General features: G+C 41.5%; 1 protein-coding gene across 1 annotated transcript; it reads right to left on the bottom strand.

The window, feature by feature from the left end:
* Positions 1-45: 45 nt before the first annotated feature.
* On the bottom strand, positions 46-23,539 carry LOC311118957 (trace amine-associated receptor 13c-like; the record flags this gene model as incomplete). The annotated part of the gene is made up of 2 exons (XM_084193705.1): positions 46-200; positions 22,693-23,539. 2 exons carry the CDS (start codon positions 23,537-23,539, stop codon positions 46-48), a joined length of 1,002 nt encoding a protein of 333 aa, XP_084049831.1.
* Between the last annotated feature and the right edge of the window lie 1,141 nt (positions 23,540-24,680).

Below are 24,680 nucleotides of genomic sequence, written 5' to 3'. Positions count from 1 at the left end.
GAAAGAAGCAATTACAACAAAACAGTACAACATAACTATGTCAAACTAGGGAATAAAAACATAGGAACTATACAACCTTAACTTCAGAGTTAAAATATGTTTAGCTGTTACTTTGAACCATGGATAAAAGAAAGCATAAATTATTGGATTGATAAAAGAATTAACAAGTGGCAGAAAGCTGATGAAAAGTGATGATGAATCTAAATTTGATAAAGAAAAAAAGAAAACAGAAATCCAACAACTTAGATAGGTGAAAACAACAATAGCTAGAGTTTTTGCTGCTTTTCTCTCAGACGTATTTGCCTGTACAGATTTATTTGCCTGTACAAACATATCAATAGCATGTAAAGTAGCTAGTTCGCTTTAAAATCGCCTAAGCAAACTGCACTATCAATTTAGGAGTCTACAATTTCACCATGTTCAACCTGCAGATCGATGTGCCTCAGAGACTGGAGTCTAACATTCACAACGCAGATATACTTGTGAGGAGATGGGAAACGTTGTCCATATATTGTCAATGGGCTGCGCGGTGCATTCTGGGTGATTCTGGGACAAGGAGCGCCCTCCTTCATAGAGTGAATGGGAGTCTATTGGGCGCTATCTTAAAAACCCAACATTAGCAAGTATTTCGTCAACAGGAAGTACAACATTACAAATCTTTAATGACCTCGCTATCTGTAATATCGTGTAGCTTTGGAATCGTGACATTACGTACTTTTGAGGAGAATAGGCACATTTCTCGACATACAGAGAAGGGGTTAAGTGACGATTAGCTCAGCAACCGCATGACGCAGCAAGACAATGTGAACGCGATTGGTTGACAGTCGGCTGGGTGGGGCGGTATACGTTCCTTCATTCATTGGATTCCTATCTCCTTTCTATAATATCTCTGGCAACAGCACCATGCAATGCACCCTGGACTAAAGAGGCAGACTGATAGGAAAAATGTGCTAGACCCTCCGTTAAATTACACATTTCTCGAGGTAGGAATATCACTAAAATATGATCAATGGCTCATTCGAGAGAAGACATCCTCCCGAGTTATGACATCGGCCAATATTGAAATCTGATATGTATGAGACATTGTCGCGATCTTAAAGTAGTATTCCTATTAACTTCCAGTGTAGTGAGAGCGACTTTATCACAGTGCTAGGTCATACCGGACAGATTTCTGCCTGTGTCACGTTCGTTCATAGACGGGTCAGACCAAGGCGCAGAGTGATATGCATACATGTTTATTTAAACTTAATAGACACTTGACAAAACATTAAACGAAACGTGAAGTCCAAGGTAGACACAAACAACATATCTTACATGGAACAAGATCCCACAACTCAATCGTGCCAATAGGCTGCCTAAGTATGGTCCCCAATCAGAGACAACGAGCGACAGCTGCCTCTGATTGGGAACCACACCGGCCAACATAGAAATACCCATACTAGATATAAAACATAGAACTACACAACATAGAATATACACACTAGACTGTACAACATGGAAAATACACACCCTGACTCAACATACAAGCGTCCTCTGAGTCAGGGCGTGACAGTACCCCCCCCAAAGGTGCAGACTCCGACCGCACAATATAAACATAACAGGGTAGGGGCCGGGTGGGCATTCCGCCTCGGAGGCGGATCCAGCTCAGGGCGTGACGACCACTTACTCTCCACCTCCCTGTTGCACCCCTGGTCTGGTCTGGACCTCGGTGCGCTGCTTCCCCTCTCCTTCCTCCCACGAAGTACCAAGCCCTGTCTGGACCCTGGTGTGGGAGACAACGAACCTGGAGAGGGGCTGATGTCTGGGTCTGGACTGGAGCCGCTGACCGGAGCTGGACCGGGCACCGCTGGAGCGGACTGCACAGGCTACGGACTGGAGCCGCTGACCGGAGCTGGACTAGGCACCGGTGGAGCGGACTGCTCTGGCTCCGGAGTGGAGCCGCTGACCGGAGCTGGACTAGGCACCGGTGGAGCGGACTGCTCTGGCTCCGGAGTGGAGCCGCTGACCGGAGCTGGACTAGGCACCGGTGGAGCGGACTGCTCTGGCTCCGGAGTGGAGCCGCTGACCGGAGCTGGACCGGGCACCGGTGGAGCGGACTGCACAGGCTCCGGACTAGAGCCGCTGACCGGATCTGGACTAGACCCCGGTGGAGCGGACTGCTCTGGCTCCGGAGTTATGACCTACAGTATTGTCAAGCAAGTTAATGTTTCCGACATTTTCGGACTACTAAACAACTATTGATTCATACTGAACAGAAATATAAACGCAACATGCAACAATTTCAAAGGTTTTACTGAGTTACAGTTCATATAAGGAAATAAGTCAATTTAAATAAATTCATTAGGCCCTAGTCTATGGATTTTACATGAATGGGCAGTGGTGCAGCCATGGGTGGGCCTGGGAGGGCATAGGCCCACCCACTGGGGAGCCAGGCACAGCCAATCAGAATGAGTTTTTCTCCACAAAAGCGGTATATTACAGACAGAAATACTCATCAGCACCCCCCCACCCCCCATCCCCCCTTAGACGATCCCGCAGGTGAAGAAGCCAGATGTGGAGGTCCTGGGCTGACATGGATAAATGTGGTCTGCAGTTGTGAGGCCGGTTGGACGTACTGCCAAATTCTCTAAAACAACGATGTAGGCAGTTTATGGTAGAAAAATTAACATGAAATTCTCTGGCAACAGCTCTAGTGGACATTTCTGCAGTCAGCATGCCAATTCCACGCTCCCTCAAAATATCAGACATCTGTGTGGCATTGTGTGACAAAACAGCACATTTTAAAGTGGTATTTTATTGTCCCTAGCACAACGTGCACCTGTGTAATGATCATGCTGTTTAATCAGCTTGTTGATATGCCACACTTGTCAGGTGGATGGATTATCTTTGCGAAGGAGAAATGCTCACTAACAGGGATGTAAAGGAATGTGTGCACAAAATTTGAGAGAAATAAGCTTTTTGTGCGTAGTAAGATTTCTAGGATTTCTAATTTCAGCTCATGAAACATGGGACCAACACTTTACATGTTGAGTTTATATTTTTGTTCAGTGTAGAACCACGGAGAGTTACTGCAAGTCTCAACGAAAACAGGAGCTGCCTCCACTATTCCAGCACCATTTCAACTTTAACATTTCACATCATCAAATCACCTATGCTTAGTCTAATACATTGACAACTGAAATATACCAAAAACAATTTAGTCCAATCTGTCACGTTGTATAATGATTTGAAGACAGGCGCAGGAATACGTAGGGCTTTTAATTACTCCACCCAACACAAGGTACGTCATGAAAAAGAACGGGTACGAAGCCAAAAACATACATATATATAACACTGGGATGTAACCCAAACAAAAGAGTTAGGTGTAAACCTCCAAACAAATAAACGAGACAAGACCCATAATAACCAGAGCACAATACATGGTACTCACGAGACCAACGGACATCGGACATTAATCGTCAAGGACAATGGGGAACAGAGGGCACATATATATACACAAACTAATCAGGGGGAATGGGAACCAGGTGTGCGTAATGAGACAAGACAGTCCGGGGTTGGTGGTAATGATCCATGTCAGTGACGCCTAGAAGGCCGGTGACGTAGACCTCCGGAGCTGGTGAACGGAATGAGCAGCAGTACAGGGGGGATCCGTGACACAATCAACATAAGCTAAATATGATGTGGCTGTCCATGGACTCTGTCATACAGTCAGTGGCGACCCGTCATTCAGGGCAGGTGGGGAGCCCCACCTGTTTTGAGCCCTACCTGTTTAGCTAAAAATAAATAAATAAAAAACTACAGATTAAATAATTGGCCTGTTTTACATGTTATTTTGGCATTAATTTGTGTTACATATCAGTTTCCAAACAATGTAAAAAAAAAACTTGCATTATTAAAGCCGCATACAAACATGGTCTCTTGAGTAAGAAAAGTATTTAATAATGATCCTTAAGATAATTAATAAGTTGTTTAAAGCTGCAATATGTAACTTTCTGGGCAACCCGACCAAATTCACATAGAAATGTGAGTTATAGCTCTGTCATTCTCATTGGAAGCAAGTCTAAGAAGCATTAGATTTGTTCTATGTGCATATTTCTATGCTTCCCGTTCTTAAGTTTAGTTTTTGAGTCTTTTACTTTTGGTTTGGTAAACCAGCTTCAAACAGCCGAAAATACAATATTTTCTGATATGGAAAATGTGTTTCACAGTGGTTTAGATGGTACAATGATTCTCTACACTTAACTTACTTGTTTCGTCACATAAATTGAAATTATGGGAACTATCAGAATATTTGCAACCGGGAAATGGCGGAGTGCATCTTTAATAGTATATATTTAATATAGGTACTTATAAACCAATTACAAATCATTAGTAAAATAATTTTGCAGTCCCAAATCTAAAGTGAGGGCTATTCATACTTTCTTACTACTTTATAAATGTTTTGAGTGACCAGTGTAATTTCTCACAAAAAAACGGACATTCCATTGGTAGACATTCCAGCAGTACCTGATGCTCCTTAAAGGTAGACTCAGCAATTTGACGTAGATGCAGAAAGTAAACAGCATAGTGGGTCAATATCTGCAACAACTAAGAGCGTTGAAGCATGAGGCTCAACTTCTCCGCTCCACATTGAATTGTTTTAAGATCGTCATACCAAGGATAATTTATCTTTGATTTAGAATTTTATGACCCCTTTAGGTATCAAAAACATTTATAAAAACATTGAATTTGGTCTTACTGCTATTAGCCCATAGAAACGCATTGAATAACAGATTAATACATGGTAAAACACATAGTAAAAAAATTAATCTGAAGTAAATTTGTTTTGAAGGCTTTCCTATATCTGAGAGATATAATTACGATTGTATTTCTTTTACACATATTTCACCCCTTTTTTGGGGGGCACTAAACTACTTCCATATATACTTCCATAAATGTTTTAAGCTGGTACCAGGCTACCTTCAGGTGTGGCTTGTGAGGCTTGTGGGCGTCCTAGAGCAAAACATACTCACCTTTCCACAGAGGGGTCATATTAGTGTGTAGCCCAAACTGTTCGGACATTACAGACAGAAGTCCTGTGATGCTTGTGGGGGTCGTAGAGCAAAATCACTGACATGTTTGTGTTCATGAGACCGTTCGGATGCTACAGACCGATTTTTGGCAGATGCCGATATCGGCGGATGTGGTGGATTGGGATGCAGCCCATGCAAGAAAAACAGATATCTCTCTTAAACAGACATATTTGTATGGGTATTTTTTACATTATGCTAATTCGATTTTCTTACAGTAATGTAAATGTTTTGCTAATTTTGTCAACCTTGCAAACACAAACTAATCATAAAACAGGGAGATATAGCCTACACACCATCTGATGAACCGACCAGTTTTTCTCCTGTGGATTTCTATTCCTTCATTACTACTGAAATTCAGGTTGACATATATAACCTATGGACTATTTTCACACTTTGCTTCGCTGTGCCGCACTTTTTACTCTGCCTTAAAATATATTCTCTGGAGTCTAAGACGTTCGGGGTGACAGTGGGTAAGTGGCAGGGAGGGTTATAATCTGACAATTTTTTTAAGATAAAGAAACAAGGTTTTGAAGTGTGTCCTGTATTAATGAGTAGGTGTGTCCAATCTGTTGACTGGTACTGTATATACAGCTCTGGAAAAAATGAAGAGACCACTGAAAAAAATATACGTTTCTCTGGTTTGACTATTTATAGGGATGTGTTTAGGTGAAATTAACATTTTTGTTTTATTCTATAAACTACTGACACCATTTCTCCCAAATTCCAAATAAAAATATTGTCATTTAGAGCATTTATTTGCAGAAAATGACAACTGGTCAAAATAACAAAACAGATGCAGGCTTGTCAGACCTCGAATAATGCAAAGAAAATAAGTTAATGTTCATTTTTAAACAACACAATACTAATGTTTTAACTTTAAGGAAGAGTTGAGAAATCAATATTTGGTGGAATAACCCTGATTTTCAATCACAGCTTTAATGCGTCTTGGCATGCTCTCCACCAGTCTTTCACATTGATGTTGGGTGACTTAATGCCACTCCTGGTGCAAAAATTCAAGCAGCTCAGCTTTGTTTGATGGCTTGTGACCATCCAACTTCGTCTTGATCACATTCCAGAAGTTTGTTCTGGAATGTGATTGTGCTGGCCATGACAGGGTCTTGATCTGGTGGTCCTCCATCCACACCTTGATTGACCTGGCTGTGTGGCATGGCGCATTGTCCTGCTGGAAAAACCAATCCTCAGAATTGGGGAACAATGTCAGAGCAAAAGGAAGCAAGTTTTCTTCTAGGACAACCTTGTACGTGGCTGCCTCCCGAGTGGCCCAGTGGTCTAAGGCACTGCATCGCAGTGGTAGCTGTGCCACTAGAGATCCTGGTTCGAATCCAGGCTCTGTCGTAACTGGCCACGACCGGGAGACCCATGGGGCGGCGCACAATTGGCCCAGCGTCGTCTAGGGTAGGGGAGGTAATGGCCGGCAGGGATGTAGCTCAGTTGGTAGAGCATGGTGTTTGCAACGCCAGGGTTGTGGGTTCGATTCCCACAGGGGGTATGAAAAAACTAAAATAATAATGTATGCACTCACTAACTGTAAGTCGCACTAGATAAGAGCGTCTGCTAAATGACTAAAATGTCAATGTTGATTCATGCGTCCTTCACAAAGACAAATCTGCCCGATTCCAGCATTGCTGAAGCACCCCCAGATCATCACCGATCCTCCACCAAATTTCAGAGAAGATGACCTTACTCCAGTCCTCTACGGTCCAATCCAAATGGTCTTTTGCAAACCTCAGCCTGGCTCTTCTTTGCTTCTCATTGATGAAGGGCTTTTTTCTAGCTTTGCACGACTTCAGCCCTGCCCCTAGGAGCCTGTTTTGAACCGTCCTCGCTGTGCACCTCACCCCAGCTGCCATTTGCCATTCTTTTTGTAGGTCACTTGATGTCATCCTACAGTTGTTGAGTGACATTCGAATGAGTTGGCGGTCATCCCGGTCAGTAGAGTGTCGTTTTCGCCCTCTGCCGGTCTGTAGCTTTGTTGTCCCCAATGTCTGCTGCTTGACCTTGTTCTTATGAACCGCCGTCTTGTGGGGTCACATTAGTTTGTAGCCCAAATGGCTCGGACACTACAGACGTTTCCGTGAGAAGACCAGTTTTCGGGATGTCTCATGGTCTGACAAACTCGCTTTAGCTCTGCAACCTTTCACCGTAGATGCGGAAGTGTGACACTGGCGGAAGTAGTGGATTGAACAGATATCTCTAGCTTAAACTGAAGGTTTGATGGGGATTTTTTTGTTATGTAACTTAAATTGACGCACCGGTGCGTCATTCGACTCTAGGGGGTTTTAAAGGTAGTAACTCTTGAAACGTAATGGGATAGTAAAGCAAAATGATCTATTCAGTTAATTGTTTCCTTATTTCGTAAGCAGTCTATGGACTGCTCCAACGAGTGACAGCAATCCACACTTTAGGTTTTGGTAGAAAAGTACTGCCAAGAAACGTTAATATTAGCATTTTCGGACTAAAAACATAATTTTACTCAGTATAGAGAGTCTGAAGTTACACATCACACTAGGGGATCAGGGATGTAGAGCATTGCATTTGCAACGCCAGGGTTGTGGGTTCGATTCCCACGGGGGGCCAGTATGAAAAAAAAAATATATATATAATAATAATCATGTTATATATAATAATATAATATATAATAATATAATAATAACTCACTAACTTTAAGTCGCTCTGCTAAATGACTAAAATGTAAATGTAAATAAACTACAACAGTGTGACTGTTTTGGAATAAAACGTTCAGTATATGTGCTTGTTCTTTAACTATGAATATGATATAGGTCATTTTGAGACCTTAAGGAGCATCAGGTACTAATGGAATGTCTACCAATAGCATGTCCATCTTTTTGTGTGAAATTACACTGGTCACTCAAAACATTTATACTAAAGTATTAAGAAAGTATGAATAATCCTCACTTTAGATTAGGGTCTGCAAAAATACTTTACAAATGATTAGTAAATGGTTTATAAGGATATTTATTAAACATCTTATGATCTTATGAATTAATCAATCAATCAAATGTATTTATAAAGCCCTTTTTACATCAGCAGATGTCACAAAGTGCTATACAGATACCCAGCCTAAAACCCCAAACCATAAGCAATGCAGATGAATAATTATTACATACTGTAAAAGTGGTTTATAAATGTTTTAATAACTAGCTAGCTTACTAACATTTACAAATGTGACCGACCGGCTCGATTCGGTCCTATGTAGTAAAATTTGAAATAGTGTTTTTTACATTGGATAAAAGTAGAGAGTTAAAAAATGGGATGTCATGCACTGCAGTTGAGGAACAATGGGAAAGTAATTCTGCTTTGAAGGTTGATAAACTTGTAACCCCACTTTTGAGAAAATGGCCCTTGAATGTTTTGGTACACCTACTGGAGAGCTCTTCTTTGTCTACACCCAGCATCTTCCACACCCTCTTAATTAAGCCGTACCCATCTCTTTACATTTTACATTTACATTTTAGTCATTTAGCAGACGCTCTTATCCAGAGCGACTTACAGTTAGTGAGTGCATACATTTTTATTTTTTTATACTGGAATCGAACCCACAACCCTGGCATTGCAAATGCCATGCTCTACCAACTGAGCTACATCCCTGCCGGCCATTCCCTCCCCTACCCTGGACGACACTGGGCCAATTGTGCGCCGCCCCATGGGTCTCCCGGTCGCGGCCGGCTACGACAGAGCCTGGATTCGAACCAGGATCTCTAGTGGCACAGTTAGCACTGCGATGCAGTGCCTTAGACCACTGCGCCACTCGGGAGGACATCTTTAAGGGTTCACGTGAGACCATGTGCTAAACAGAGTAAGGTAGGGTAGTAAGCAACCAAAGATTTCAAGACTAAAAGTGGTGAAAGTAGTAGCAAAACTACACTGTATCTAGTCCTTGGCCTATATCCTAATCTGACTTTGGTGTAGCTCACGTTGTTCTTCACATTACCGTCTCTCAAATGTACATGATACCGAAGGTGTAAACGGTACAGTGAAATGTTTACTTGCATATTTGCATAGTAGAAATATATAAAAAAAAGTGTCCATATTGTATAAATATTATATAATTATTAGATGATTCTTACCTAGACACACTTGTCTAAATTGATGGGTCATGTGAAAGAAATGCTATAACCACCCCCCAGCCACATCTAGGTAAGTGGATGGGTCACTGTTGTCTTATAATAATAATATGCCATTTAGCAGACACTTTTATCGGAAGTCGGAGATTTCAGAGTTCCAAGGTCCGAGTTCCCAATTGTTTTCAATGCGGCAATAATCCCAACCCATACTACTAGCAATACACTAGATCTCAGGAGTGCATACAACCTGGTGCGTGTTCGGGAGGGGGATGAGTGGAAGACAGCATTCAGCAAAACCACAGGGCATTATGAATACCTCATGCCCTATGGTTTAAAGAATGCTCCATCCGTCTTCCAGTCCTTTGTGAACGAGGTGTTTCGGGACATGCTTGGTCGCGGTGTGGTGGTCTACATCGAAGACATTTTGGTGTATTCCGCTACTCGCGCCGAGCAAGTGTCCCTAGTTCGCAAAGTGCTGGCCCGACTGTTGGAAAATTACCTTTATGCCAAGGCAGAGAAGTGTATGTTTTTCTAGCAGTCCTTCTCCTTCCTCGGATACCGCATTACCACCTCAGGTGTGGAGATGGAGGGAGATTGCATTTCAGTTGTGCGTAATTGGCCGACTCAAACCACGGTTAAGGAGGTGCAGCGTTTCCTTGGCTTTGCCAGCTACTATCGGAGGTTTATCCGGGGCTTTGGCAAGGTTGCAGCTCCCATTACATCCCTGTTGAAGGGTGGGCCGTCACGGCTCCGCTGGTCTGCTGAGGCTAACCTGGCCTTCAGGAAACTGCGGGGCCTGTTCACCTCAGCTCCGGTACTGGCCCACCCCGATCCATCACTACCGTTCGTAGTGGAGGTGGATGCATCCGAGGTAGGGATAGGCGTTGTCCTGTCCCAACGCTCGGGCACGCCACCCAAGCTCCGCCCCTGTACCTTCTTCTCTAAGGAGCAGAACTACGACGTTGGTGATCGGGAGCTGTTGGCTGTTGTCCGAGGCTTGACCGTGTGGAGGCATTGGCTCGAATGGACGAAACACCCTTTCCTCGTCTGGACGGACCACCGTAACCTGGAGTACATCTGGGCAGCGAGGAGGCTGAATCTTCGCCAGGCCAGGTGGCCCATATTCTTAACCCGGTTTGATTTTACACAGTCATACATTCCGGGTACGAAGAACGTGAAGGCAGACGCACTGTCCCAAATATATGACACAGAGGAGATGCCCAGAGACAACACACCCATACTCCCGGCCTCCTGCATTGTGGCGCCGGTAGTATGGACGATGGACGCGGATATAGAGCAGGCATTACACACAGATCCATTTCCACCGCAGTGTCCAACTGGGCTTTGGTACGTGCCTGCTCTTATCCGTGATCGTCTGATCTTCTGGGCACACACGTCACCCTCCTCTGGTCACCCAGGTATCGGTCGTACAGTGCGCTGCTTGATCGGAAAGTACTGGTGGCCTACCTTGGCTAAGTGTGCGCCCAGAGTAAGGCACCTAGGCGGGTAAGCTACAACCGTTACCAGTTCCACAACGACCATGGTCTCACCTTAGTATAGATTTTTTGACTGATCTTCCCCTCTCCCAAGGTAACACCACCATCCTGGTCGTTGTGGACCGCTTCTCCAAGTCCTGCCGCCTCCTTCCTCTGCCCAGTCTCTCCACGGCCCTGCAGACTACGGAGGCCCTGTTTACTCATGTCTTCCGGCACTACGGGGTGCCAGAGGATATAGTGTCCGACCGAGGTCCCCAGTTCACGTCCAAGGTTTGGAAGGCGTTCATGGAAAGTCTGGGGGTCTCGGTCAGCCTGACCTCTGGGTTCCACTTTGAGTCAAATGGGCAGGTGGAACGGGTAAATAAGGATGTGGGTAGGTTGCTGCGGTCCTACTGCCAGGACTGGCCGGGGGAGTGGTCTGTGTTCTTGCCATGGGCAGAATATGCCCAGAACTCTCTCCGCCACTCCTCTACTAACCTAAAACCATTCCAATGTGTTTTAGGTTACCAACCGGTTCTGTCACTGTGGCATCAGAGCCAGACCGAGGCTCCTGCGGTGGATGACTGGTTTCGGGATGCAGAGGAGACGTGGGACGCTGCCCACGTTCACCTCCAGCGCGCTGTGCATCGTCAGAAGGCCAACGCTGACCGTCACCGCAGTGAGGCCCCGGTCTTCGTACCGGGTGATCGGGTCTGGCTCTCGACCCGGAATCTGCCCCTCTGCCTGCCCTGCCGGAAGCTGAGCCCGAGGTTTGTGGGGCCATTCAAAGTCCTCAGGAGAATCGACGAGGTCACGTATAGGTTATTACTTCCCCCTGATTACTGTATTAACCCTTCGTTTAATGGTTTTCTCCTCAGGCCGGTGGTGGTTGGTCCGCTCCAGGAGTCTGAGGTGCGGGAGGTTCCTCCACCTCTTCTGGATATCGAGGCTGGCCCCGGGGTACTCGGTCCATTCCATTCTGGATTCGAGGCGTCGGGTGGGGGGCCTTCAGTACCTCGTGGAGTGGGAAGGGTACGGTCCGGAGGAACAGTGATGGGTCCCGGTGAGGGATATCCTCGATCCCTCCCTGTTGCGGAATTTCCACCGTCGCCATTCGGTTCGCTCCGCGTCCTCCTGGTCGTCCCTGACGCCGGGGTCGGCGCGCTGCTGGAGCTGCGCGTCAAGGGGAGTGGGGGGTACTGTCACGACTTCGGCCGAGGCTGCCTCCCCTCCTCGTTCGGACAGGCTTCGGCGTTCGTCGTCACGGGCTTACTAACCACTGCCGCCCCAATCATCATCACAATTGTCTTGTCTTGTCAATCACACCTGTTTCCTATCCCCTAATTAGTCTGCGTATAAGTGTTCCCTCTGCCCCCTTGTCCTTGTGGGTGATTGTTATTTGTGAGAGTAGTGTAGCTTGGTGGAGCTGCTCGTAACTTATTGTTGCCTGGGTAGATTTCCCACTGTGCCTATGTATTATTGGATAGCCTGTTTCGTTGATCGCTATTTGAGCACATTTGTGTGTCTACGAAGGAATAAACTCTGTATTCGGTGATTATCATCGTTAGTTTTGTATCTTATGATAGCTAGCTTATTGCTGAAACATTTTCAGAAACACAACCTCTGTTTGGAGCTCCATCTATGCAAAATATTTGATTGCTTTGATAATTGGCAACCTGTCACTAGTTCCCAGAACCTTTTTTAGAAACTTAGGAAAGGGTTATTTATAGCACCATAAAGGTTTCAATTATCTCTTTAACTGTCTCTTCTAGAAAAACATGTAGAAACAATTATTTCATCTTAAATTCCTGTTACTGACAACTCAAACAGGAATTTCCAAAAGTGTTTTTCTTTAACTTGCTGTTTACTCTACCAGGCAGTTGAGAAGTCAAGAGGGTCATACCAGCGATACCATATTAGAATGGCAATTTGCATAGCATTTTTACTCATCTCAACAATATTACAAAAATTACTTTAGGTCTGCTTTAATGGCTTTTATACTGTATGCAGGTAAGCATTGTTAAATGAGGACTGATGTCACATTTTAATAAATGACGTTAATTGCATATGTATGTATTAAATGAATGCGTATTCAGGTGGTGTTGGTTTTCTTAAATTTCAATTAATCCAGGTCCTTCCACAATGTTTCCCACATGTTCAGACTACATGTTGAGATAATATATGACAAAGTGCAGTTTTTATTACTATTATAGGCATTATTTTACAGGCGATCTAAGGTCAGAATATTGATTCATTAATCCCATGGGTCATGAAATGTTGTTAAACCAATATATGTTGCCTAATGTAGTGTCTTGTCAACAATGAAATCATAGTTTTCACCAATATAAGTATTATTTTATAAAAAATAGATTCTTTTTCCCTATTCTTTTTCCACCGTACTTTTTACTGAGTGCATTCTGAAAATATTCAGACCCCTTGACTTTTTCACATTTTGTTACGTTACAGCCTTTTGGTTTAAATAAAACAATTTCCTCATCAATCTACACACAATACCCCATAATGACAAAGCAAAAACAGGTTTTTAGAAATGTTAGCAAATGTATAAAAAAAAAGAAAATAATCTATTTACATAGGCCTCCTGTAGCTCAGTTGGTAGAGCATGGCGCTTGCAACGCCAGGGTTGTGGGTTCGACTCCCACGGGGGTCCAGTATGAAAAATGTATGCACTCACTAACTGTAAGTCGCTCTGGATAAGAGCGTCTGCTAAATGACAAAAATGTAAATTAAAAAATATTCAGACTCTTTACTCAGTACTTTGTTAAAGCACATTTGGCAGCGATTACAGCCTCAAGTCTTCTTGGGTGTGACGCTACAAGCTTGGCACACCTGTATTTGGGAAGTTTCTCCCTTTCTTCTCTGCAGATCCTCTCAAGCACTGTCAGGTTGGATGGGGAGCGTCGCTGCACAGCTATTTTCAGGTCTCTCCAGAGATGTTCGATCAGGTTCAAGTCAGGGCTCTGCCTGGGCTACTCATAGACTTGTCCCGAAGCCACTCCTGCGTTGTCTTGGCTGTGTGATTAGGGTCGTTGTCCTATTGGAAGGTGAACCTTCACCCCAGTCTGAGGTCCTGGGAGCTCTGGAGCAGGTTTTCATCTCTCTGTACTTTGCTCTGTTCATCTTTCCCTCAATCCTGAATAGTCTGCTAGTGCCTGCCACTGAAAAACATCCCCACACATGATGCTGCCACCACCATGTTTCACCGTAGGGATGGTGCCAGGTTTCCTCCAGACGTGACTATTCGCATTCAGGCCAAAGAGTTCAATTTTGGTTTCATCAGACCAGATAATCTTGTTTCTCATGGTCTGAGAGTCCTTTAGGTGCCTTTTGGCAAACTCCAAGAGGGCTGTCATGTGCCTTTTACTGAGGAGTGGCTTCTGTCTGGCCACTCTACCATAAAGGCCTGATTGGTGGAGTGCTGCAGAGATGGTTGTCCTTCTGGAAGGTTCTTCCATCTCCACAGGGGAATTATGGTGCTCTGTGACCATCACCTCCCTGACCAAGGCAAATCTCCCCCGATTGCTGAGTTTGGCCGGGCGGCCAGCTCTAGGAAGAGTCTTGGTGGTTCCACTGTGTTCTTGGGGACCTTTCCAAATCATGTCCAATCAATTGAATTTACCACAGGTGGACTCCAATCAAGTTGTAGAAACATCTCAAGGATGATCAATGGAAACAGGATGCACCTGAGCTCAATTTCGAGTCTCATAGCAAAGTGTCTGAATACTTATCTAAATAAGGTTCTTGTTTTTTTATCTGCCAAAATTTGCAAAAAAAAAAGTTTTCGCTTTGTCATTATGGGGTATTGTTTGTAGACTGATGAGGAAAACCATTCATTTAATCCATTTGAGAATAAGGCTGTAACCTAAGAAAATGTGGAAAAAGTCACTGTATCAACCGCCTCGTTAAGCACATTTTTACGAAATTCTTGCTTTTGAACCTTTTTACATTGAAACTTTTGTATTTACATATTCCTACTATTCAAGGTCTCTACTGACAGGAATTGTGCTATATTAATCCCTCACTAATTGAATTCCGGACTTTTGCACAACAACTTTGGTGACTGATGTTGAGTTTTCTTACAGCCCTCTGAATGGGCAAAGTTAGAGTGCCACAACACTGATCTGCAGCAACCCAAAATCATACACATTATGTTAATTGGTGCAGGAGGGCTGGGGGAGTTGACCAATCAGGTTCAAGTGATGTTTTTTTTCATATCCACTTCTAAATCTATTGTCAAAACATGCCCTACAAGCTGGTTGAGAACAGGGTTCACTACATATTCGTCGCCAAACCCACTGGCTTCAGGTCATCTATAAATCACTTCTAGGCAAATCCCCGCCTTATCTTAGCTCATTGGTCACCATAGCAACACCCACCCGTAGTATGCGTTCCAGCAGGTATATCTCACTGGTCATCCCCAAAGCCAACATCTCCTTTGGTTGCCATTCCTTCCAGTTCTCTAATGCAAATGACTGGAGCGAACTGCAATAATCTCTGAAGCTGGAGACACATATCTCCCTCACTAACTTTAAGCATCAGTTGTCAGAGCAGCTTACCAATCACTGCACCTGTACACAGCCCATCTGTAATTAGCCCACCCAACTACCTCATCCCCATATTGTTATTTACATTGTTATTTATTTTTTCTCATTTGCACCCTAATATCTCTATTTGCACATCATCTTCTGCACATCTATCACTCCAGTGTTAATACTAAATTGTAATTATTTTGCACTATGGCCTATTTATTGCCTTACCTCCATAACTTACTACATTTGCACACACTGTATATAGATTTTCTATTGTGTTATTGACTGTACATTTTGTTTATTCCATATGTAACTCTGTGTTGTTGTTGTTTTTATCGCACTGCTTTGCTTTATCTTGGCCAGGTCTCGGTTGTAAATGAGAACATGTTCTCAACTGGTTTACCGGGTTAAATAATGGTGAAAAAAAAGATAAAAAAAGAAAAAGGGTAGAACCTTCAAAAATGGTTCCATATAGCACCAAAAAGGGATCCGCTATGGTTACAAGAGAAAGAACCCTTATCTGGCACCATGTGGAACCATTTGTTTTTAGTGTGCATATACACACTTCAGCTGATCACATACTACAGTATCTCTTCTACATCTGAAGAGACAGCTGGAAATGCAGGTATGGGCAACTTCAGAATAGCTGCCCTGTCTGTTTTCTGGAACTCAGCTGTCAGGATCAAGGGAAAGATGAACGGAGCAAAGTAGAGAGCGATCCTTGATGAAAACCTGCTCCAGAGCGCTCAGGACCTCAGACTGGGGCGAATATTCACCTACCAACAGGATAACGAACCTAAGCACACAGCCAAGACAACGCAGGAGTGGCTTTGGGACAAGTCTCTGAATGTCCTTGAGTGGCCTAGCCAGACCCCAGACTTGAACCCGATCTAACATCTCTGGAGAGACTTGAAAATAGCTGTGCAGCGATACTCCCTATCCAACCTGACAGAGCTTGAGAGGATCTGCAGAGAAGAATGGGAGAACTCCCCTAATACAGGTGTGCCAAGCTTGTAGCGTCACACCCAAGAAGACTTAAGGCTGTAATCGCTGCCAAAGGTGCTTCAACAAAGTACTGAGTAAAGAGTCTGAATACTTATGTAAATGTGATATTTCTATTTCTATATTTTTATAAATGTAAAAAAATAAAATAAAATCCAGTTTTTGCTTTGTCATTATGGGGTATTGTGTGTAGATTGATGAGGAGGAAAAAACTATTTAATCAATTTTAAAATAAGGCTGTAACGTAACAAAATGTGAAAAAAGTCAAGGGGTCTGAATACTTTCCGAATGCACTGTAAATTCTTGCAATTCTACACATTTGGAAAGAAAATGTTGCAGTTTTAAAACAAGTTTCCTGCCATTCTACTCATTTTGCCATGGGGCTGAGAATATTTTTTTGAGAATATTTTTTTTTGGTCAGAATACTGTAGGGTGATGTCTGCCAAATATTATGTGTCCCCACAATGTGACTGGCTCCTTCAACTTGAATAATTGTTTCATAATTCAGTTCAGATGGACATTTTTACAAGTCTATGTAATGTTCCTATGGAATGCATTAGTGCATCCACCTTAAAGATATGCCATCTCATTAACTGCCTGACAGTCAATTTTCTTATGCACTGGCCAAATGACACATGCTGTGATCTGTCCTGTAGTTTCTCAAGGCCTTCCTTCCAAATCTTGTTTCGTTCTCTCGACTGGAAGGATGGAGGAGTTTAAGGATGGGGTCCCGTGCTCTATTATTATAACGCTTTATTGTAATATATTTGTGGTGGCCAGATCACAGGCCAAAAAGGTATTTTCAAAAGAGGCTGCCAGTGTGTCTGGTGTTAAAACTGTACAGGCAAATAAGTCTGAGAGAAAAGCAGCAAAAACTCTAGCTATTGTTGTTTTCACCTATCTAAGTTGTTGGATTCCATTTTATTTGTATATATTTTTTATTTTCATTGACCATTTATCATCATTTATCATCAGCTTTCTGCCACTTGTTAATTCCTTAATTAATCCAATAATTTATGCTTTATTTTATCCATGGTTCAAAGTAACAGCTAAACATATTTTAACTCTGAAGTTAAGATGTTCATAGTTCCTATGTTTTTATTCCTAAATATGACACACATAGGTTTGATATGTTTTGTAATACATTTGTTGTAATTGTTTGTTCATGTAACAATTAACTGACATTATTCATCTCAGTGTTGTCATCATAGATACATGTGGTGTTGATGCAGAATGATTTGGATGGATTGGAATGGAATGACTTGGAGAAGGCATAAGAAGGCATAAGCTTGTTTTATAAAAGACATTGTAGTCATTTAGGGTTTTAAATTCCAAATACCAAAGTCTGTGGTTGTTCCATGTTATTTAATGATTAAAAGTAAGTATTCTAATAGTACATTCCGAGGACGTCAAGATTCATTCTATATGTTGTTTAACATCTCCCTCTAGTGGCTCAATTGTGACACAATGCCTTCATCAAGTGTGGTAAAGTTTAAATGTACAATGTTGCATGACATCAGATAACGTCCAAGTCTATCTCAATGGTGTATTGTGTAAGTAGTTGAGGGTAAAATGCAAGAATATGCAATCATGGGTAACACTTTATAGTGTTCAGTAATAAACCATTTGTAAGGCATTTACAGTTTGCTCACCATTTATTAATAATTACTGACAGATATGTTAAATGTTAGTCAGCTAGGTATTTTCACATTCATAAATAACTACTATATGCATTAATGATTCATAGTGTCAGATTGCTGCCAGGTCAGGGGTCATGCCAGAGCAGCTCTCAGATGCTGTTGAGTCTGAATGAATATAGAAATTGGGCACCACTTTATAATAACACCTTGTAATAAAGAATATTTTTATGGATTAAGAAATAGTTTATTCATTTATTTATAATGACTCCCACATTTGTGTTACTAAGCTTGTTGTTCACATATTTATAAATTACTTTTATAGTAAGTAAGATAATTCTTAAGCTGTTTAATAAATGTCCTTGTAAACCATTTACCAATCATTGGTAATGTTGTGTTGCAGTCCCTAAAGTGAGGACTATTCATCCTTAATAAACGTTGAGTGACCAGTGTAATTTCTCACAAAAAGATGGACATGCCATTGGTAGACATTCCAGCAGTACCTGATGCTCCTTAAGGTCTCAAAATGACCTAGAACATATCAATGGTTAAACAATAAGCACACAACACAGAGGATGTTAATGGAAATATATGAACATTTTATTCCAAAACAGTCACACTGTTGTAGTAGTGTGCTGAAAGTAGTAACGTGTTTTGTCTGAAAATGCTAACATTTGTGTTTGTTGGCAGTGACTACCAAAACCAAAGGGTGGATCGTAGTCACTCATTAGAGCAGTTCATAGACTGCTTGCAGGGTAAGGGAACCAATATCTAAATACATCATTTAACTGAACATTATGTTTAAAGGGTTACTCCCTTTAATACACTACAAGTGAAGTTGTCCAAATTCTTATGGCTTCTTCAAATGGGGGGACTAGATACATAAGGTGTTCTAATTTATGTATGAAAATACCCTCAAATAAAAGGTGGCATTCTATAATGTCGCCTCATATTAAACATTTGATGTCAAATCCAAAAATGATTTGTACATGGTACAGGCTCTAAAGAAGGTAACTCAGCCATCTACACAGCCGTCAGCAACACAGCCAAGGAGTACAAAACTAAACTTAATAATGGGAAACATAGTAATAGCTTACATAGAACAGATCTACCGCTTCTTAGACCTGCTTTCAATGAGAATGACAGCTCTATAACTCATATTTCAATGTGAATTTGGAATGGTCACCCAAAAAGTTACATATTGAAGCTTTAAATAGTAAATATTTTCTTCATAATTTATCATTACACACACATTTATTTATAGTAAGCTTGTTATTCACACATTTATAAACAACTTTTATAGTGTTCATACCCAGTATGTTGAGGTTGAAGTGTTTGCTGCCGTCTCCTGCGCTGTTGTGTTTCATCATTAATGCATATAGTAGTTATTTATAAATGTGAAAATACCTAGCTTACTAACATTTAACAAATGTGGGAGTAATGATTAATAAATGGTGAGCAAACTGTAAATGCCTTACAAATGGATTATTACTGAACACTATAAAGTGTTAACCATGATTGCATATTCTTGCATTTTACCCTCAACTACTTACACAATAAACCATTGAGATAGACTTGGACGTTATATGATATCATGCATTATTGTACATTTCAACTCTACCACACTTGATGAAGGCATTGTGTCACAATTGAGCCACTAGAGGGAGATGTTAAACAACATATATAAGGAATCTTGACGTCCTCGGAATGTACTATTAGAATACTTACTTTATATCATTAAATAACATGGAACAACCACAGACTTTGGTATTTGGAATATACAACCCTAAATGACTACAATGTCTTTTATAAAACAAGCTCATGCCTTCATATGCCTTCTCCAAGTCATCCCATTCCAATCCAGTGGCGGCTCCTGAAAAAATTCTCAGGAGGGGCAATTTTTCTGATGATTTAGGTGACCTACACACATTTTAAAAAAGATATGTCCAGCAACAACATGAAGACAGGGGCAGCATATAAGTCAATACCAGAAGCATTTATTGACTGATCTCAAAAGTGTTGGCTTACAAAATCAAAATAAGTTATCACCACATTCCTCAACACTGCATAAACAATATGCATTTCCATAAACAAATGAAATAAGAATGAAAACAGAATTTGAAAGTAATTTCTAGAAAAGGTAAACACAGCTATCTGTATGGCTTTGTAAAAATGAACAACCATATTCTGGCCAATTGTATAGATTTGTAAATATGAACAACCATATTCTGGCCAATTGTATAGATTTGTAAAAATGAACATGAACAGATTTTTATTTTTATTACTTTTTTTAAAATGAAAAAAAACTATTTTAAACAACATCAACTGTGAACTGATTTGGGCGTGTGTGTGTTAAAGAGACAGACAGGGAGGGACAAAGAGAGAGAGAGGCTACATTACTTGTACTGAAACTGTTCTCTTCTCTGTTTCAATACAGCAAAGCGTTCAATGACTTTCTCATTGAAATCAGGCATGCTGAGGACTAGTTCCCTCTCCATGGAAAGCATGGCCAGTGCATTCAGACGTTCCTGGCCCATTGAATTTCGCAGGAATGTCTTAACTCGTGTCAAAGTTGAGAAACATCTCTCAGCTTCAGCTGTTGTCATGGGAGTAGTTATGAGGATGTTCAACAGAGTCACAGTCTCAGAGAACGTCTCCTGGAGGTTGTAGCTCATGAGAACCTGGTACAGTGCCAGTGCACCACAGCCTCCCTTGAATTCAGGATTCTCATAGATCAGAGATAGTTCTGTCTTGAGCTTTGCCTTGCTCAGCATGGGGTATGCATTCACAGTGGCATTCAGAGCCTCATCAGGAAATGAATGGCAGTACCTTTCAAACATGTCTGCTTGCAGTAAGGTAGCACTCACAAGGTGGCCAGAGAAAGAGAACCTTTCTTTGGTGTGATCCAGGATGGTGTTGCAGACCTCTTCAGACAGCCTCTGCTTCTCCTCTTCTCTCAAAGCTGTTCTGGGTCTTTTGGCTCCTGTTGCTTCTTGCAGCTGCTGTTGAGAGGAGTCCCTGAAGGCAAACAGACCAATGTGTTTGTTGGCTTTGTACAGTATTGTTGTCTATGTGATGCACAGGTATATGCAATGTATCCATGTATAGTACAAATACTTAAGTTCCACTTAAAATGGGCAGGGATGCATAAAGTCTTTAGTGTTTAAGTTAGCCTTTGTGTCTCACATAGCCTGGATGTTCAGCACAGTATACAGTGGTGCTCATAAGCTTATGATCCCATGCTAAAGTTGACTAAAAAGAGGAATAAAAAAGAAAAGAAAATTGGTGTCCTTAAAGGTTGGATTTTCCAACTTTTTTAATTAAGTCATTAAGATCAATTTCCAAAAGATGATTTTTTTATTTTTTTATTCCTCTTTTTAGTCAACTTTAGCATGGGATCATAAGCTTATGAGCACCACTGCACAGTACACATAGTATATAAAATAAGATAGATTACACCACTGGCCATATATAATGAGAATAATGTGATTTCAAACACAAATGCAGTCTCCTTTCATGCATACATTTTCAAATAAAGCTCTGCTTTGAGAAAGATCGAATGATATTGTTTAATCTTACCTTATGGCCTGCACACTGCTTGTGAAGCTGTCGAGGGCACGTTTGATAAAGACAGCATCGATGTCCTTCTTCTGTAGCTTCTGGTACAGAATGTCGACGTGGGGCATGATTTTGTGAAAAAGCCGCAGGAAAAAAATAAAATCTTCATCATGTAGCATCCTCACGTAACCAGATGCCTCTCTCACAGTAAGCTGGTCAAATGAACCCAATGAACCCGTCCGGATGGCTTCAAAACATTCTATGAGGTCGTCTCGATTCTCGTAGACAGTGTTCACGACTCTGCTGTTGAAGTTCCACCGTGTGGATGAGTAAGCAGGGGTAGCAAAAAACTGCATTAGCTACATCGCAGCCTGCTAGCCAGGTTTTCCGTTCATACCAATTTTTGGAAAATCCTCGGGTGTAGGACTTCCCCCCTTTAGTAGACACCTGTTGAATTATTAAATTTGGTCTGGGAGGTCCTAATTGTTTCGTTGCCAATTTATCTTCATATGTTCGCCGACAAAAAGGAACTTCTTTCAAAGACACAATCGAGTTGGACTGAAGCCTAGCCATTTTGATAGTAGTAGTGAATTGATTGAGGCTGCTACCTGGTCTTTTCTTAGTTACGTTCATTCGTGGTTACGTTATGTATGACGAAAGCGCGTAAGTGCATGCCCACAGACACCCATAGAGAATGTATTGAAAGCTTTGAAATGTGAAACAAATAGATTTTACATGGGAGTCTATGACAGACTTCTGGGCGATTTTCAACCTGACTGAAATCGCCCAAAAAACGGGCGGGGCCATTTGAAGCACGACTTTAGCCTGATTTGACATTTAGTGGCTGGCAGATCAGACGTGAACACTGATAACTGCTGTTGCCGTGATATAATTTTTTATAAATTTATAAAAAAAATATATATATATATATTTTTTTTTTTGATTAGAAAAAAAATCCCTTCCTTTTCCCGTTTGGCAGTGCGTCGCCCATATCGCCCTATTGAACAAGCCGTCCCTGTTCCAATCCATCCAAATCATTCTGTATCAACACCACATGTATCTATGATGACAACACTGAGATGAATAATGTCAGTGTATTGTTACATGAAATAAGCAATTACAACAAATGTATTACAAAACATATCAAACCTATGTGTGTCATATTTAGGAATAAAAACATAGGAACTATGAAAATCTTAACTTCAAAGTTAAAATAAGTTTAGCTGTTACTTTGAACCATGAATAAAAGAAAGCATAAATTATTGGATTAATTAAGGAATTAGCAAGTGGCAGACAGCTGATGATAAATAATGATACATTTTCAATGAAAAAAAAAAGTACATAAAAATAGAATGGAATCCAACAACTTAGATAGGTGAAAACAACAATAGCTAGAGTTTTTGCTGCCTTTCTCTCAGACTTATTTGCCTGTATAGTTTTAACACCAGACACACTGGCAGCCTCTTTTGAAAATATCTTTCGGGCCTGTGATATGGCCACCACAAATATTTTCAAATAAAGTGTTATAATAATAGAGCACGGGACAACCATTGTAATTACAAAGTCAATTCTATTACCCAAGACTGACACTTCTAGAGAAATACATTCTTTCAAACACCTACTGGGTACCAGTACATTTACAAAGTTTTTGACAATAGCAGCATCGTATATGATAGAACAACACCAGGTAATGTATATACAACACATCATTCTTGTTATTGTTATTTTAGAGTGGTACAATAAGGGATCACACACAGCAACATAACGGTCAATAGATATCAAGACCAAACTGCCCACAGATAAAGACGAACACAAACTAGTGATGTAGAAATAAAACCCACAGAAATATTCCCCAAAATCCCAGCATGGTTCCATTAATGCTACAGTCGTTACTGGTATCACAATCAGTCCCACCAGGAAATCTGCCACAGCCAGAGAGAGGATGAGCAGGTTGGTTGGAGTGTGGAGCTGCTTGAAGTGAGAGATGGAGAAGATCACCAGTATGTTCAAAAATACTGTAACTGCTGAAATCAATGAGAAGAAGATATACAGTGTTATGTAGATAGATGTCGATAGCGAAGCTTTTCTGCAAGAAGAGTTTCTGTCTTGAAAACAGTATTGAACATCTTCATGTGTCTCCATTTGTAATAAAGGGTCCAAATGCTGAGGTCCTGCTCCTGCTTGGTCCTGTGTGTGACCCTGTCAGGTCAGCCTTCTGACAAACTCTGAGATCTGCCTCTCTATTTATCCCTGAATGACTGACACACACTCCCCTCCCCAGCGTCTCTCTGCACACACACACACACACACACACACACACACACACACACACACACACACACACACACACACACGAGTGAGCACAGAAATGAACAAACGGTGTGATAAACAAATAATTTGTGAAAGCATGATATAATGTAAAACAAGATTGTATGTTGCTATGGCCACCTAGCCTGTCCTTCATTCTTCAGATAGACATCAGAGAAAAGGTATATTTTCTCAACTGAGCATTTTAATGGAGAAAATATAGTATGGTTGATGTTTTGGGCACTCAAAGGCTATTTTACATGGGAAACAGGATAACTTTGTAAGACTAACTGTCTTGGGTGATGTCAGTGCTCAGTTTGGACCATAATCCACAACCTCAGAAGACATGACAGCACACCACATGTCAGCTAGTCAGTGTGGAGGAAAGCTGACAGGAAGGAAGTTGATGAGAGGGTATAACTTCATGGTGTACCCGCTTATAGCGCATGCAATCAAAATGAATTGTGCCATTCCATAAGAACATCCCATAGACTTGTAAAAATGTCCATCTGAACTGAATTATGAACCATACTTCTTATAGTTGAGGGAGACTTTGTTTCAGTTACATCATGGGGACAAATACTATTTGTCAGACATCAGAACAACCACCCTATATTCTGACCCAATCACCCCTTGATGTTTTATTTTCAATTTCTTGTGGGTTTTCTGATTTTTTCTCTGATAAAAGTGACTATGAAATGTGATATCCAGTTCAGTTCAGTTGTATCGATCAATGATCTCAAAAGCACTTTAAGTAATTAGGGACAATTCAAAATGTACTGGGAATATTTTCACATGACCCTCCCCTTGTACTGTAAAAACAAAGTACACACCCTCCCCCCTCATAGAATTACCTCTAAATAATGCTTACGACCATAAATAATAACTTTGTTTAAAAACGTGGATATCGACTTTGCCACTTCGGCATGCTTTTGTGGCACAGTCGATGCCACACAGGGCTACGGGCCATGAGAAA

The sequence above is a fragment of the Coregonus lavaretus genome (assembly GCF_964263955.1).
Source record: "Coregonus lavaretus genome assembly, contig: HAP1_SCAFFOLD_520, whole genome shotgun sequence".
Taxonomy (NCBI): Eukaryota; Metazoa; Chordata; class Actinopteri; order Salmoniformes; family Salmonidae; genus Coregonus; species Coregonus lavaretus.
Note: the sequence above shows the minus strand (reverse complement) of the source record. Positions and strands in the feature narration are given on the sequence as shown.